Source organism: Diaporthe batatas, assembly GCF_019321695.1.
Source record: "Diaporthe batatas strain CRI 302-4 chromosome Unknown Contig00013, whole genome shotgun sequence".
Lineage (NCBI taxonomy): Eukaryota > Fungi > Ascomycota > Sordariomycetes > Diaporthales > Diaporthaceae > Diaporthe > Diaporthe batatas.
Window position 1 is genome coordinate 1328047 of NW_025408560.1, and position 17695 is coordinate 1345741.

The 17695-nt window shown below is 57.3% G+C and overlaps 3 protein-coding genes across 3 annotated transcripts; 2 read left to right on the forward strand and 1 right to left on the reverse strand.

Annotated features, from left to right (window-relative positions):
- Positions 1–811: 811 nt before the first annotated feature.
- Positions 812–2576, forward strand: KVR01_010193 (uncharacterized protein; the record flags this gene model as incomplete). Its single annotated transcript, XM_044793138.1, has 3 exons — positions 812–943; positions 1021–2445; positions 2526–2576. The coding sequence occupies 3 exons, from the start codon at positions 812–814 to the stop codon at positions 2574–2576; spliced, it is 1608 nt and encodes a 535-aa protein (XP_044640352.1).
- Positions 2577–3314: 738 nt separating this feature from the next.
- On the reverse strand, positions 3315–4286 carry KVR01_010316 (uncharacterized protein; the record flags this gene model as incomplete). Its single annotated transcript, XM_044791942.1, has 3 exons — positions 3315–3615; positions 3696–3998; positions 4087–4286. The coding sequence occupies 3 exons, from the start codon at positions 4284–4286 to the stop codon at positions 3315–3317; spliced, it is 804 nt and encodes a 267-aa protein (XP_044640475.1).
- Positions 4287–8972: 4686 nt separating this feature from the next.
- Positions 8973–13834, forward strand: KVR01_010276 (uncharacterized protein; the record flags this gene model as incomplete). Its single annotated transcript, XM_044783596.1, has 3 exons — positions 8973–10844; positions 11056–13629; positions 13697–13834. The coding sequence occupies 3 exons, from the start codon at positions 8973–8975 to the stop codon at positions 13832–13834; spliced, it is 4584 nt and encodes a 1527-aa protein (XP_044640435.1).
- Positions 13835–17695: the final 3861 nt, after the last annotated feature.

Genomic DNA, 17695 nt, shown 5'->3' on the forward strand with positions numbered 1-17695 from the left:
TTATTTAAATAATATAATATTTTTATTAATAAATTATATAATTTAACTTTTTAAATAAGTTTTATATAGCAAATATTAAATAGTTTAAGCTTAATAGGTTAGTTAAAATATATTATTTATAATATTAGTTAGGCTAATATTATTTTATATTAAAGCAAATAAGTTATATATACTTTTATAAGCCAGGCTTAAATTAATTATATAAAACTAATATAGCATTACTTTTATTTAATTAGGTAATAAAAACGACTTATTATTAGCATTAATAAGGTTAATATAGGTATTTTAGTAAGAATGTTGGGTTTTCTATCCTGCTAGCAAAGTTTTAGTTTAGCCGAGGAATAGGGGGCATTTTGCAGGGGGGGGGCCAATTCTCGTTTTTCCAAGACAGCGATACCCCGCGACGGCAGAATCACGGAGACGTCATTGTAGGGATCGTCACTTCCCCATTCACACCCTTAGACTGCCACCCGAAGAGCTAGGACCGTCCCCGTCTTCCCTGTCCGCTGCCTCGATAACCAATCTGATCCTGTCTATTATCTAAATGCCACAGACTCCCATGAGATCGTAGACCAATTGAGCCCCAATCACACCACCCAAGACTCCACTGCAGCCGGGTTTCGGAGCGCAGTTATCGACCAAGAGAGTCAACTAAAGTTGCCCCGGGAGTCGTTTTCCGATCCATACATGACAGCACCGGCCCGGTCGCGAATCGAGTTCCCATAGCAAATCGCCCTAGCCGTACAATAAGTCTGCCCTAAGCTACTACTCTCCTCCCAAGGGTGCTCGGGATTCAACGACATCGCCAGCCATGTCCCTCCTCTCCAAAACCTGGACCTCCTCCGCCTCACGCCTCGCCCCTCGGATTGCCCGCTTCCAGAGGAGCACCCTGCCCACATTATCGCCGCCCTCGTTTCGATTAGCTTCAACAATGGCACCCAAGGTAGGAGCGCCCCAGGTCGCGACTTGATTCCCCAACAGTCCAGACGCAGGAGCTAAGTAGTCCATTGCCCAAACCAGCTCAAAGATCCCTCCCTCTTCAAGACCGACGTCTGCTATGTCAACGGCGAATGGGTCAAGGCGGCCTCGGGCAAGACCTTCGAGGTCCACGACCCAGCCACCGGCGAGCTGATCGGCACCTGCCCCGAGTTCGACGCCAAGGACACAGCAAAGGCCGTTGAGGCCGCAAAAACAGCCTTCGCCTCCTTCCGCACACAGACCGGCCGCTCGCGCGCCAAGCTGCTCCGGAGGTGGTACGACCTGGTCAACGAGAACGCCGATGACCTGGCCACCCTGATAACGCTGGAGAACGGCAAGCCGCTGGCCGACGCCAAGGGCGAAGTCACGTATGCCGCCAACTTCTTCGAGTGGTTCAGCGAGGAGGCCCCGCGCGTCTACGGCGAGACCATCCCCGCCACCGTCCCTGGCAACAGGGTCATCACCATCAAGGAGCCGGTCGGCGTGTGCGGCCTGATCACCCCGTGGAACTTCCCCGCCGCCATGATCACGAGGAAGGCCGGCCCCGCCATCGCCGTGGGCTGCACGACCGTCGCCAAGGCCCCCGGCGAGACGCCCTTCACGTCCCTGGCCCTGGCCGAGCTGGCGCACCGCGCGGGCATCCCCAAGGGTGTGTTCAACGTGGTCACGACGCTGCAGAACACGCCCGAGGTCGGCGAGGAGCTGACGACCAACCCTGACGTGCGCAAGGTGTCCTTCACGGGGTCGACGGGCGTGGGCAAGCTGCTGATGAAGCAGGCGTCCGGCACGCTCAAGAAGCTGTCGTTCGAGCTGGGCGGCAACGCGCCCTTCATCGTCTTCGACGACGCCGACCTCGACACCGCCGTCGCCGGCGCCGTGGCGTCCAAGTTCCGCTCCTCGGGCCAGACGTGCGTGTGCGCCAACCGCATCTTCGTGCAGAGCGGCATCCACGACCGCTTCGCCGAGGCCTTCGCCGCCAAGGTCCGCGAGTTCTCCGTCGGCAACGGCTTCGACGGCAAGAACACCCACGGCCCGCTCATCCACGGCCGCGCCGTCGACAAGGTCGACTCGCACGTGCGCGACGCCGCCTCCAAGGGCGGCAAGGTCCTCGTCGGCGGGCAGAAGCTGCCCGACCTCGGCGAGAACTTCTACCAGCCTACCATCATCACCGGCCTGACGCAGGACATGGCCATCGCCTCCGAGGAGACCTTCGGCCCCGTGGCCGGCCTGTTCCGCTTCGAGACGGAGGAGGAGGTCGTCAAGCTGGCCAACTCGACGCCCGTCGGCCTGGCGGGCTACTTCTTCTCCGGGGACCTGCAGCGCGTGTACAGGGTCGCCGAGGCCCTCGAGGTCGGCATGGTCGGTGTTAACACGGGGCTGATCTCGGACCCGGCGGCACCATTTGGCGGTGTGAAGGAGTCTGGTTTCGGCAGGGAGGGTTCCAAGTATGGTGTTGATGAGTATCTGGTACGTTCGACCCGCCACTCTCTTTGCCCCATCGCGTGCTTGCTTGAGGTTGGTGTGGTTGCTAATGATGCATTGCGCAGGTCACGAAGATGGTCACATTCGGCGGCATGGGCAAGCCCCTCCAGTCATGAGCGAGGTGGGGTCTAAAAGAAAAGAAAAGAAAATGCATGATTTAGCGGAATGTGCCATAAAATGGCAAAATGTGCATCGTGATGGACGACGATCTGTACTGTATTTATGATATACCACCGACGTACGAAAATTATAACCTGTGTGATTAGCCGCCGAGATAGAACCTCTGGTGGCCCATCTACGAATGCGAGACTGAGGAGCAGAGTGGCTCTGCCAGTGGTCTTGTGTGGCAACCCACTGTCTGGCGATGCCACCGTCCGTTTCCAGATCAATTTGTCGAACCTTGCCCCAGGGCATTCTCAAGAGGCCCACATATGTGTGGTGTTGACACAGCTTGCCTCGTGTATCTGCCGACGAGGCGTTCGCTGATCACCCGGGCGGCTGAAACACTTGCAGTTCAAAACACACCAAGTCATGGGCATGGGGGATTGTCACATTGACAAATATTTGTATTGAGCGAGTTCTCGCCCGGTGCAGGCGGAAAAGTCAGCCGCAAGTATTTCGCGCCTCAGAACGCCGCCTGGTATCCTAGTAAGCAACGCGTATAAAGAGAAATAGAAATTATATCATATCCGTCATAGTACACAGTCATTGCGACGGACAAGGAAGGCCCATCGTCAACCATCACTCCTGAGCAACAGAACGAACGGTGTTCCCCGGGCTGGCTGGCCTATACCAACGGCCTCTTGCGTTGCGCCTCTCTCGCGCATCCCCGCTCGTTCGGTCGGTGGGGCCCGCTACTGCTGCTGGTAGCCCCTCAGGGGGAGCTGCCTGTCCAGCGTGTTGAAGGCCTGCGTCCTGGGCGTGAAGACCCCTTGGCTCTGCTGGTAGCTCTGGTAGGTCGGGTAGTTGCTGCCGTAGAAGTTCTGGGACTTTGGCGGCGGCTGCATCTCGAAGACGACCTTGTCGACGGGCGTCCCGTTCTCGGAGTCGTCGTCGACGCCCTTCATCGACTTGCGCATCTGCATCTCCTCCTTCTCCTCCTTGGTGGGGATCATGTTCTGGACCGCCAGGCCGAGGCAGTAGAGGTATATCACCCTGTCGAGGGAGGGTTAGTATCATCGCGCGGGGGAAGTCATGGTCAAAAGAGAGAGGCAGGCAGGTAGGACAGAACATACAGCTGGACGACGGTGACCGCAAAGGTGCCCTTGGCCAGCTGGCAGCTTCGCACCGCGTCGTTTGCGAAGCCCTCTGCGGGCCAGCACCCCATGCGGATGTACCACGCGATGGGGCTCGGGCGCAACGGGTCGTAGTGGTCAGGCCCCATCTGGCCGTAGATGCTGACGGTGTACAAGGCGGACATGGCGAGGCTGAAGATGAGGCCGACGATCGGGGTCCAGACGCGCATGATGAAGCCGATCAGCTTGGCGACGAGGACGAAGAGGGAGAGCACTGAGATGGCGACGTTGAAGTTTGTGAGTCTGGTTATTGGGGGTTTGGTCAGCCATCGAATGCTTTCTCATGTCTCGGATGAGGTTGCCTCGGCATGGCAGGGCGTATCGTGCTTACGTCTCGGCCCACACCAGGGGCACGTTGGGAGCAGGTTCATGGTTCGCCTTGGCGTAGAGGAGGATGGCCGGGTTCGAGTTGAAGCCCCGGACGTATCCGATGCGCCAGAGCTGCGTGCGGAAGAGATCTGGCTGTGCGATGCCGAAGAGGACCAGCAGCGCGACGGTGCCGGCGAGCTCCAGGGGCATTATCCAGAACATCGGGGGTCGCTTGCGCCATGCCCGCTTGAAGGGCTTATAACTCCAGTTCTTCTCCGGGTTCCATCTTGCCATTCCGTTTCCCATCGCGTCTGGTTTCGAATCCTGTCTCCCGCGCCGGCAGCTTACTCGGCAGTCTCGTCCCTATCGTTCGTTGTCCTGGAAATCGTTGCACCGGCGGCCCTGGTCGAGTCTGGCTCTCTTTTGCTGAGTTGTATGCTGACTGGCAGCTATCCCAACAGGACACTTCACATCGGATTCGTTTGAACGGAGCGTGATTCCTCCTATTCGGATATATATACGTCGACGAAAGGAGATGAGGTTGCGCGCAAGATAATCACTAACTCGGACTTAGATCTAGGAAAAGGAGAGAGGGGAAGCCAGGTCCCTATAAAAAGCTCTCACCCACCCACCAGCAGATTGACCCTTGCGACTCGCAATGCTACAACAGGCCATCACAGAGGCGCTCGCCTTCTCACCAACCTGGCCAGCCAGCCAATGCCACCGTGGGGAGCGGCGCACCTGCAGCTGCGAGTGTGACCCCGAGCCAGAAATCGCAGAAAACGAGTGGGATTGGCGCAGCTGGCCCAATAGGAAGAGCGGGACCAGCAGTTGTAGCCGCCGGGCGGGTGGGCGCTGTCGCATGGGATTGGCTGGAGGTGCAGTCAAGGTCAGCCAATCCCGGGCGCTTCGTGAGAAGTGGGCGGGCGAGTGAGGGGGGCGACCTTTTTGGGGGTCAAATGAGACGCTCAGGGAACCATGCAGCCATTGGGATTGCGAGGTGGCATTTCTGCATTTCAGCCATGCTGCCCGGTGCGTGAACGCCGCCCCCAACTGCCCCATCCGCCCGCCCTGGACTGCCTCCCTGCCCTAGACGTGCCAGTTGGGCGCTGGGGATGCGTGGAAGTGGAATTTGGAAACCTTGAATGTGAGAGCTGACGAGCGGAAGGCGACCCGTGCAGATCGCCGTGCAGACGCTTTGGACTCTGCTTGTCTGCGTCGAGCACAGCGGCGCAGTGAGGCCCGGGGCTGTACGGAGTAACATGCGGGAGAGCCTGCATGGTGCAAGCTACACGCGTTCAACCCTCCTCGGCTTACTATCGACACGCAAAGCCTGGTAGGAGGAGGTAGGGCCAGCGACTTGAAACCTGGTGAGTGCTCAACCGAGCGGGCTGTGGCATGTTACCCAAGAGCACAGTATTAGAGGGCAGCAACGAATCAAGGAATGGGATCATGACGGGAATATATTAAGGAGTGGTGGTCGGCGCCGTCCATTCCAATCGGTGCGTGCCCTCGGGATGCCGTGGGGACTCGTGGGTCACTCAGTCGACTCTGAGGCCATCACTCCCAGCCTGGCAGCCCGGCCTGGGCAGCCTGGCAGCCTGGCAGCCTGGGTGGATTGCCCACTCGGGTTGGTTCAGCGGCCCGGCCAGCCAACGAGGAGAGTACCGGGTCGCGAGCGACGCAAGACCTGCATCGGCATGACTTGGGGATGATTGTCGTTGAAGATGGATGATGCTCTGCAGGCACAACCCGCGGCGCATCATTGGGCAAGTCGCAGTCTGTGGCGGCGACCCGGGATGAACCTCGTCTCTCCACTGTCTTTGAGAGGAGAGGCTGGCGGGCGGTGAAGAGAACGGGCCGACCAAGAACTTCTAGCACAATCTCCAACGCCCGCTGCGCCGTCGGCCGGTCAGGAGGAGCAGAGGATCCGTTCTTGGTCGGCCTGCTTCAGCGAGAGACATTGTCCCTTGGAGGATTGCTAATGATGCCCATTGGCGGGCCTGGCTCTGGACGAGACACTGACGACGGGACAGAATCCGCCCTAGGGCTCTGCCGCCCTGGTCGCCAACGGCAGGAATGCAGGCGGCCCGTCGATGGGAACTATCGAGCCTTGATTGGCCGGGACAAGATGACAGGATGCAGATGTGCCTGTACAGAGTACCGCAATGTTGAACATGCCCTTCTCGACAGACCGACAAGTGAGCAGGTGAGCTGTTATTCCCATGGCTGAAGCTGAGCAGCTGAACGGGCCGTACTTGGCTTCCAAGGTTGTTCATGATGAACGGATGAGCATCTGTTCGCCTGGACAGTACAGTACTGTGTAGTGCTGTCCGTGTACTCCGTACTGTGGTCAGCATAGAGAGGAGGGCTGTCTCTTTGCTCATGGACAATTAATTGGGTACCTTCACGAATTCAAACAAGTGGATACTGGCGAGTACCACATAGTAACATTTCAAGGGGCCCACTTGCCCACCTGTTGATGCGGTCAAATTCTGGTGCGCCAGCAGCGCGACACCGCGAGCCCAGCTGGGCAGGGCCCTGCAGCAGGCCTGGCTAGAACGGGATGGGACCGACCGGTCCAGACCTGTCGATCGGCAGCTGGGTCTTGGCTGCTGCTGCCGTGGGCCGTTGCTTAACAGCTTATCATTATCTGATCAGTACATGCACCACGGACTCGGGGTGCGCTGGTGAAATCCTACAGAGGCTACCGAGTACCGAGTACATCCATCATCCAGGCCGGTGGGGCGAGGCCTGCGGCCTGTGTACTTACACTACAACAAAACACGTCCCCAGGCTGCCAGGTTACGGGTTTTACGGTGGACCCAAACATCTGGGAAGGCACGATCGGGCAACGGGCAAGCAACCGTCCGTTACGACGTTGAAAGCCAGCCGGTACGAGGCAGGCAGGCAGGCAGGTACGCAGGACAGGGGCAGATCAGCTGTGGGCTCCCCGAGATCCACACCTCGCCCTCCTTCCCTCGATCCTGTGTCAGTCTCACTCTCGCTCACTCAACCTTCTGACTCCTCGCACACAACCCAATTCTGGGCAGGATACCTGTGTGCTGCGTGGTGGCCCTCGATGGGCTTGGCTCCGGGTCTTGGACCAGCACGCCGTCGATCACGATCGCCCAGGTGCCAGCCTGCCAGGTCAACTGCCCCTAGGAGTCCTAGGACTATGTATAGTGTACACTGACATGGCTGTTGCAGGCACTGCCCTACCAACCAGAATCCCTGGCTCCGAGACATGCTTTTTATTCTCCTTGCTGCTTTCGGCCCAGCAGACAGAATCATAAATGGCAATGGTTTTTTTTTTTTTTTTTGGTTTTTTTTTTTGAGAAGGACGAACACACAAATACCTGTGCAATTGCATACAACTCGACTCTCGAGCCCTTCTTCGAGAAATGACCAGTCCAGTCTCGTCCGGCCTGCTCCACCTTGCTCACCCATCCACCACCCACGCCAACGCCCTTCCAGTCGCAGGCCCACGACGACCACACACACACTCAAGCTCAAGCTATCACCCGGCGAGCGATCTAGACTTCGGGAGACCAACCACACCCCTGCCCCGTCGTATTCATACCATACCGTTACCGAACCTCGTCTCATCCAGAGCCAGGCCAGCCCTCGGTTCATCAATGCGCGTCTGTTTCTCGACCGGCCAACGTGACAGCTTTCCCCAGTACTAGTAGTCTGTTCTTGTCCCTCGGGCCCGCCAGCCTTGTCTTGTGTGGTCCAATTTAGTCCACCCGACCAGCCCGACCTGAGCGCCTTCTCTCGGCAGTCTCGTCTTGTCTCGTGCCCTGGGTGCCGTGCCATCGCCCTCGTCTGCTGCCATCGAGCCTCTGGCAAAACACCGAGTACGGAGTAGCCCCAATCTGGCAGTCTGGGCAGTCTGGTCCTGTCACTCCCAGCTCCGCGGCTCTTGCTACTCCCGATTCGGCTGCTTGCTTGCCCGCTCGCCTCTCTCTAGCCACGCGGCAGTCGCAGCCCACCCCCACCACCACCACCACTCACACTCACTCCCAGGCCACATTTCCTACACAGTATTACTATACCTGGCAGGCTGCTTCGCAAGATACAGCCAGCTCGCCAGCTTGCCAGCTCGCCAGCCTACTGCCTCGGGCCGCCTACATCGGACTAGTAGGTACGTGGATCCATCTTTCTCGTCCGAGTCATTCCCACCGGCGTCATCGCACAGGCTATTTCCGCCAGTTTGGGCACACGGGTGGGCGCGCGGGACCACGGGGGACGACGTTCGGACCCAAACGCCTCATGCCCACCGGCGCGTCGCTACGGGCTCTGGCTAACCTGCATTAGGACAAGAATCCCTTGTCGCCGCTCATCCGTGGCCATCACCTTCGCCGGCCCGCTCTCAAGAGGTGCCTTGCTGCTACCTGCCGCTACCGCCCTCGCCCTCGCCCTCGCCCTCTCGAGCGCAATTGAAACTGCACTTCATCTGTGCTGGCTACCCCCGAAAAAAGTTGCCCAGCCCATCATCCATCGTCCAAGGCGTCTCGTCTCCCCTTCCCGAAGGGTCTCGTCATCCCGCCTGCGCCTTCGCTCTTCCTGGGGATGGCCTGGATATCAGCCCTCCCGTCTCCTGTATGAGAATTGCACTACACTAGATCACTCCCCCCTCCAAGTACCACCCCTGGCTGCTTTTCTTTGCAGGCCCAGGGCGCATCTCGATCTTCCCCAGTATCGCTACTCCCCCTCCACTGGTCAGCCCGCGCCTTGTCTATTATTCCCTGCTTGCTTTTCCCGCCGCATTGCGGGTACGCTCCTCCAATGCCATACTTATGCTAGCTGTTTTCCTCATACCCTTGCCATTTTATCCGGTGTACGAGGACGGGGGCCGTTGACTGACAATAGTCGGTTCGACAGCCTTCGATTTCTTCTTTCTTCATGAATCTGGAACCCAAGGCCTCGCTGCGTAAATCTGCTTTTCCAATCAAAAACCAGGCGGATCTGCCCTCCAGTACCTCTGCTTCCGCTTCCGCCTCTGTCTCTGTTCCGCCCTCCGCAAGAACTCACAACCTCCAGTCTACTCCGTTCCTGCCGCCTCCCAGCTACCCGACGACACCCCCTGGCCCTCGGACTGGCACTGTGGCGACGCCTCCGCACTCGCATCCACAACAACCGCCGCCGGGCGCAAGTCGAGGTTGTCACCACCCTTCCGAGGGGGCTATCAGGCTTGCCGCTCAGCTGGTCACAGGGCGTGGTTTCGACATCAGCCGATATGGTCTGACGGCTGCCGCCACCGTTCGTGATCAATCTGGCGTTGATGCTGCCGCCTCTGTCAACGGTCTCCATTCGGCAGCTTTCTCCTTGGGAGCCCCTCCCTTTCGTAAACCCGCACAACCTTGGAAACCGCCAGACAGCCAGGGCTTCGCGCTCCCCGGTCTAAAGTCGCGTCGCACGAAACGGCCAGTTGACGACGGTCATCTCGACGGCACTTTCGTTACCCCAGCAGCGAAGAAGCCGCGCCGTCTTCCGCCGGGCAGTCTTGACCTCCCCAAGCTTGCTACTCCTCGGACCCTCGAGGACTTGCCCCTGTCCAACGGGGTTTCGCCATTGTTCTTCTCCAATTCGTCTTCGAAACACATGACGGGACGGCCACCAAGCTTCTCCGCTTCGGAGGCATCCGGGGCCATGATACACCGCCTGCGGGATGAGCAAGGCACTGTGAGGACGGTCAGGTTACCTAGGGGGCACGTCAGCTCCGCGAGCCCGGCACGGGCCCAAAGCATGAGCACCCCTGGCAGCGGTGGGTCCGCTGGGAGCCAGTCCTCCCACAGCATAGACGGTCGCTTGATGTCGTCAGAACTACAAGATCTTCAGGGCGTAGGCGTGATTGAGCTACTGGATCAGGATGAGCGGCCGACTTTCATAATCGACTTGATGGACCCATCAAATTTCGGCCCTGGCTCATTGAAGATAGTCTGGCGCAATGCAGCGCTGAGAGCCGCCGTTGGAGTAGATGAGCTGATATCCAAAAGCGCAGAGGACAGTGTCGATTTCTCCCGGTTCAAGGCGTGGGCCGTCAGTTTTGTGAAAGAAAACAGGTCCATGGATGTGTGTTTGCCGTCGCTGTCGTATGGCGGTATCAGTTGGACATGCTCCACCGTGAGAAATCGCTTCCGTTTCGTCAGTGGCAACAGTGCCGCTGTCTCGATCACGCCCACATCGCCGGCTCCCATCGCACGCGCCTCGTCGATTCTCGAACAACGCTCTCAGGGACAGACAGCTAGCCGAGATACTCACACCCCCGGCCGTGAAAGAGCTCTGAGCGACCTTGATTATTTTGGCGATGCAGAGCCGGATCAGGCCTTGGCTGCCTCACGCCGCGCGCACTCGGAGCCCAGGGACTTGAGGGATATGAGGCCGGACACGCCGATCGTTACCACAGAGGACGCGTACGATTGTGACGATCCAGCGGATTGTGCGGTGTCGTTCGATTGGACCAGGATAGTTGACACGAGCAGCATGCTGCCACATCTACAGTTCGCCAGATCGAGAAACTGGGCAGCCACACCACTTGGGCCCATTGAATCGTGGCCAGCAGATTTGCGAACCATGTCAAACATGATCATGGGCAGTCCACATCCTGCTGCCATGTACTGGGGGCCGGACAATATCGCGCTCTACAATGAAGCGTACCTCGATTTGGCAGGCAACAAGCACCCGAAGCTTATGGGCCAACCCTACACTGAGGCGTGGGCGGAAATATGGGACGAGATCAAGCCAGTCTTCGATGCTGCGTGGAATCATGGCCAGGTAACGTCATCCCTTCATTTTTCTCCCCTGCAGAATCGTTCTAGACTAGAGTATTTATTATCCATATCATAAACGAGTGGCGTAGCGGTGTCGGAGCCTTCCAAGGCACCATGGCATCACCAGGCGGCCAGGAAGCTAGGGTCAAGAATTGGTTCAGACGCTTTCGAGCTAAGGGTTGTTGATGAGCTTCGACTGACCTTCTTGTCTGCAGGCTACTATGAAACAAGATGATCGGCTTTTCCTGAACCGAAATGGCTTCTTAGAAGAAGCTTTCTTCAACTGGTCTATCGTCCCACTCCTAGGCAGCGATGGGTCCGTGGTGGGACTATACAACCCTGCATTCGAGAACACCCGCCGCAAGGTCAACGAGCGGAGGATGCTGACCCTCCGTGCAATTGGCGAGAAGACAACGCAGGCTCGCAACGTGGGACAGTTCTGGAAGCAGGTCCATGAAAGTATGAAAGTTAACGAGTGGGACATCCCTTTCGCCCTGATCTACTCCGTGACCGAAGACTCAGAAAGCGAGGTCTCATCCATGCATTCTGGAAGCATGGTCAACCCTCCACAGATAGTCCTCGAGGGTTCAATAGGGATAGCCGCCGACCACCCAGCTGCGACACCATGGATCGATCTGCGAACCAGTGAGGAGGGCTTTGCGTCATACATGCGGAGGTCAATGGCACAACCAACGGTCCCTGTTGTGTTGTCAAAGGACGATGGAACACTACCACAGAGTCTCATCGAGGGCATCCAGTGGCGAGGATTCGGCGATCCTTCCAGGAACATCGTCATTTTTCCTGTGCATCCCACCACCGGCGAGACCGTCGTTGGTTTTGTCGTCATGGGTATTAACCCCCGGAGGCCGTATAATGATGATTACCGATTATTTGTCGACCTCCTGTCTCGGCAATTGGCGACTTCTATGGCATCTGTCGTTTTGTTCGAAGAAGAGATCAAGCGTGGTCAGCAGGCTGCGCGCCTTGCCGCGTTGGACCGCCAACAACTCTCAATTCAGTTGCGTCTGCGAACACAGGAGGCCGTCGAAAGCGAGTACAAGTTTACCAGGATGGCGGAATTTGCCCCCGTCGGCATTTTTATCGCCAATGCAGAGGGGCATATCAACTTCTGTAACGACTCGTGGTGGGAGATCTCGAGGCACCCGCGAACGATCAACTCAACCAACACATGGATGGAGAGCGTTCTACCTATCGACAGGCCGACTATTGAGGCTGCCTGGCGGAGCTTGATTGATGACAAGGTCTCGATTGTCCAAGAGTTCCGATTCAAGGCACGTCGCGAGTTCAATGGCCACCCCATCGAGACATGGGCCCTGATGAGCGCCTATCCTGAGAAGGACAGTGACGGGGCAGTCAAAGCCATCTTTGGCGTCATAACCGATATTTCTCAACAGAAATGGGCGGAGGCATTCCAAAAGCAGCGCCGGGAAGAGGCGGTCGAGCTCAAGCGACAGCAAGAAAACTTCATTGACATGACAAGTCACGAGATGCGCAACCCACTGAGCGCCCTGTGCCAGTGTGCGGACGAGATCATAGGCAGCATCGCAGCATACCGGAAGACCGAACCCGAGATCGCCGAGCGCTTGGGCAAGATGCTTGATACCTGTCTGGAAGCCGCCAACACCATATCGTTGTGCTCGAATCACCAGAAACGAATCGTGGATGATGTCCTGACGTTGTCGAGGCTCGATTCCAGGATGGTAGAGGTGACGCCAACTGTTGTCAGCCCCGTGGAAGTCATACAGACAAGCCTCAAGATGTTCGACACGGAGTTGGCATCGAACAACATCAAGGCCGAGTTTCGCATCGATCAGTCCTACCGAGACATGGGCATTGAGCTTGCACTCCTCGACCCAGCTCGGCTACAACAGGTCATTATCAACCTTCTCACTAATGCGATCAAGTTCATTCAAAAGCAAGAGGAACGGTCCATCATCATTACACTCGGGGCATCCAAGGAAGCGTGCAAGTCACAAATTTGTGGGATTGAATTCTTTCAGGAGGGGTTGGAGGCCGAGCAAGACATCACAGACAAGCCTGACTGGGGTACCGGCGAGAAATTCAACCTCCACGTCTGTGTGGCGGATACTGGGCCTGGCTTGACAGACGAGGAGCGGTCAATGCTATTCCAACGATTCCGGCAAACCTCGCCTCGAACACACGTCGAGTATGGAGGATCCGGGCTCGGTCTTTTCATCTCGCGGATGCTCACAGAGCTACAAAGCGGCCAGATCGGCGTCATTAGTGAGAAAGGCGTCGGCAGTACCTTCGCCTTCTACATCAAGAGTCGCAAAGCTGTTGAGCCACAGCTTCCTAGCCCATCTCTTCACAAGGAGGGGACCGACTTCCTCACGATACAACCGGCTATCGATCCTGGGACGATAGACGTTCTAGTTGTCGAGGACAATCAGGTCAATCAGAAGGTGCTGGGTCGGCTGCTGAAGAACTCCGGCTTCAGAGCACACCTGGCGAACCATGGAGGCGAAGCGATTCAGAAGCTCCAGCGTTCGAGGCACTGGAATCACGAGGCGGCGATTGCCAAGGGTTACGGACCATTGAGTCCTATCGACGAAGATGACGAGGAGGACTTGATCAATGTCTCAATCATACTCATGGATCTGGAGATGCCCGTCATGGACGGGACAACGTGTGCGCGTACTATCCGGGAGCTGGAGAAGCAGGGCGTGCTTACGGCCCACATCCCAATCATAGCAGTCACAGCGTATGTGAGGCCTGAGCAAATTGGGGAAGCCATGGCCTCGGGGATGGTATGTACAGCCCACGTCGAACCTTGCATGGATATGCTTCTGGTTCCTTAAACTGACCTGTTTGCAGGACGATGTCGTTTCGAAGCCTTTCCGCGCCCGCGAACTGACACCCAAGATCACGGAGCTACTGCTGAACCCAACGACAGAAGCAATGCCTTACTCGCCTTTGTCCATGGCCTCCACAGAGGCCGATTCCGGGGCATGATCCATGATCTGGCACCTCCAAACGGCCTAGCGAAATATGTCCTGGTCCCAAGTCGACAGGTTCACGGCGTGGACAGATTGGGAGTCATCACAATAATTGAAGGTATTAATGCACAAAAATGGACAGACAGGCGGTTGAGGGACGGATGCATTCGACCAATTTCCACGGACCTCATCTCTCGGAGTTGGGAACTACACACATCGCATGGTTGCATCGCGGCGTTTACCAGAGCGGTCCATTTTCAGAACAGAAGAAGCACCTGCGGAAGGGACAACAGGCCTATGATTGATTAGCGGGGCGTGGGATCGTGCTTGGCCTCGTTCCCATAGCATCAGCCCCGGCGTCACTTCTACAAGTGGGAGTGTGGGCATCGTCGAGCGCGGTGGGGATAGCCAGCCCCCCCAGCATCCCGGGCGGCAGCGGTTGCGGATATACTTGTGCCGCATCTGGCTTTGTTTGCTATGAGTGCATCAGACTTGTCTGTTTGGTCTATTTCTGTTTTCTTATCTTTTCTTTTCCTTACCGGTCATCATGTCCCTGGGGTTATTTCTTTTCATGTTTTGATCTATTATGGGACACAAGGATGATGTACATATTGATACCCAAAGAGAGACGTTCACGGAGACGACACATAGCATCTATTTACACACGCCCTGCGTAATCTTTCTGCGCAACCAAGGCAATCTGATGCGAGGGGGGGTAGTTGGTTGATATGGTGAAAATTGCTTTGTGAAACTAGGAAAATGTTGTTCATGCCAACGTCCACCATTGTCTCTGGCACCCGCCCGCTGTGGAACAACACTGCCCCTGGTGCTACTTCTGTAGGCCTGGCCTCTTGATACCTAGGTAGTTTCAGGGTGTTGGTGTGTCTAGCCGGGAGCTTAGTCGCGATTGACTCAGCCTTGTGTGTTGTTTCCGCCCCTTTGTGGCGTAGTATGTCTGCCTCGACGATTTTATACATGCGTGCTACATATGCTGCAGCCCCCTACAATACGATAATATCCACACCTTTGGTACTTTGAGACACCTTCCCTCGTCAACTGATATAATCAACACACAGGACCTTTTTTTTAAAAAAAAAAGAATATAGGGAGAAAAGAGTCACTCTTCATCTACTGGCAAGGCGGCTATTTTGGGTTGCTTGTGTGCCTCGCCTCGCCTCGCCTCCCACGTGCGTCCGCCCTGCTGGTCTCGGGAGGAAGGCCCCCTTGCAGGATGGATTCGGGGGGGAAGGGGGAAGGGGGGACGGGTTGTCCCATGTTCTCTCTGTGTGTGTCTGTGTGTGATGTAGCACCGAAGGAAGGAGGCTCGCGACCGACTGACCGACCGACCAACTGTCTTTGGGGCGGCGGCGGTGGGTGTGACGTAGGGGCCGACGGCGAGGCGGAGATTCAGATGTAATCGATTGTTGCTGCTGGTCTTTTCCCCTGGCTGAGCCCTGGTGTTCTGTTCCTGCCTGTGGCTGGGCCTCGATGTGTGTTGGACTGGCTGTCCGTGGCTTGGAAGGGGGCAACACCCGACGGCAGACTTGAGGTTTGGCCAGCTTGGATTACTGTATATGTGTAGATTTCTAACCTGCCTAGTGAGTGGCCCACGGGTCCTGGGAATAGCAAGTACAATTAATTCATGGGCCGGGGGCGGGCAGTGAATGCCTTGTTGTAGGTCCATGTCTCCGTTGATGACCCTCAGTGTTCCCTGCTGCACATCACGATGCCCGGTTGAGACCCTCATGGCTGACGTCGTCGCACATATCACCACGTCACCGCGTCCGGGTGCTTGGGGAATTGTGTTATTAAAAACATTTTGTATCAAAAGTATCGCTCCCACACGTAGCCGCACCGCACCAGTGTTTGCGCCAAAACTTAAACATGGTTTCCGTGTTCAGGGTATCTGCGCCGTGGTGGAACAATTCAACGCCTGACGCCGCACAAAATTTTGTCCGCAAGAGGGACGACAAGAAAAAGACCGCCAGACAAAGATTTCCAAAATTAGTCCCGCGCTGTCTCAGGCTGCTGACGAGGATCCTCTGCATCGTGCCGCCACGAGAGCACAGAAGACCGCCGTCAGCAACCTGAGACTTTTCGACCCGACACGCCCGCAGCTCAAGCAAAGAAGGCCATGGCCGCGGCGGTGGCGACCAGGGGCCACCAGCCGGCGAGCCTCGCGGCGTGGACGGCGGCGTTGGGCGACTCGGTGCCGCCGCTGGCGGTGGTGCCCTTGGGGAGGGTGCCGTTGAGCAGGATGGTCTCGGTGCCGTTGACGTCGCCGAGGGCGACGAGGCTGCGGTTGAGCCCGTCGTAGCTGCCGTTGCCGATGACGCTGTCGACGTAGGTCTGGTTGGCGTTGTCGTCGCAGCCGCAGACGGCGTCCTGGGCGCAGGCGCAGGTGACGGGCTTGGTCTCGTTCTGGCCCGAGGAGCGGTTGTGGTAGTTCCAGGGGTGCGAGTAGGGGTACAGGTAGGGCGCGCCGTACCAGTGGCCCGGCCAGAAGGCGTAGGCGGCCACGCCGCCGACCAGCACGAAGGGGAGGATGCCGCCGGTCGAGCGCGACCCGGACCGGTAGGGCACCGTCGTGCCGCCGCCGTAGTACCGCCCGCCGCCGTACTGGGGTGCCGCGCCTGAGCCGGTCGTCGTGCGGCCGCCGGATGTGGAGGACGAGGATGCGGCGCCGCGGCCACTGTCGGGGAGACGGTGTGCGTTAGCGATCGACCCACACGCGCAAAAACGGGTTAGCTTGCTTACCCTGACGAGCCGGCCGACGAGCCTGACGATGAGCCTGACGACCCTGAGGAGGACGAACTGCCGGAGGAACCTGTTTTGCCGGACGAGGATGAGCTTCCGGAACTTGAGCCAGAGGAAGAGCTGCTGCCGCTGCTGGACCCGGAAGACGAACTGCTGCCTGAGGATGATGATCCCGAACCCGAGCTGCCTCCTCCCCTCCCACCGCCGCCGCCGCCGCCCCTACGCTTCCATAGGTCGGTGTAGAGCGAGTCGTCGAAGTCGCGCTGTTGGTGCTGTTGGGCGGGTGAGGTGAGGTCGGAGGTCTCGGGTAGCGCTACAGCCGAAACAATCGGTTGCAGGACCGCGCCGAGTACGAGGATGGAGTCGATCTTCATGACTCTCTTTTGCGCGGTGGTTGTACAGTGCAAATCCAAAAAAGCAAGAAAGGATGCGATGGGTGGTGGGTTCGTCAACAAAATGTTAAGCGATTACCGGTTGGTTGGTAGGTTGTGTGATTGATCAAAAAGGGTTGTTGAGGATCAAGTCTTGGGTATTCAAGAGTCAAGAGTGATTAACAAGACCCAAGAGTCAAGGGTGTTTCACGGGAGCCGCAGTATGGGGGGTCAAGTGGTCAGTCACCGGGTTGTGTGGTGTCAGCGGTATTATGATCAAACAAAGTCGTCCGAAGGCAAAGGGCCGAAGGGCTCGCAAGTGGCGTTATCCCGGCATCATATACTCGTCGCCCTTTTCGCATAGGCAGACAAGGTTGCTAATAAACCGCCTCGCTTGGTCAACCGCGCCAGTGGTGTGGTCGGTCATGGCCATGGCCATGGCTCGGTCCTGTTCGCAGCCCGTTGTCCGCCTACCCTACCCCAATCCTCTTGTTGCTCTTCCGCTTGAGGCTAGCATCAGGCGCCATCGCGACTGCGCCATGCAAGACTGCAAGCAAGGTACTCAAGGTACTGTGTGTGTACCGTGGTAAGGGTCGTACCTTTCTGACCTTTAGCCTGGCTGCAGACTGGCAGACTGGCAGACTGGCAGGGCATTTCTGATTCTCACTGCATGCTCCGTGCAGCCATGTCTTGTTACCAGCCGACCAGCTTAGCAGCCTAGCAGCCATCTTCCGCCATGCTGTCACCAC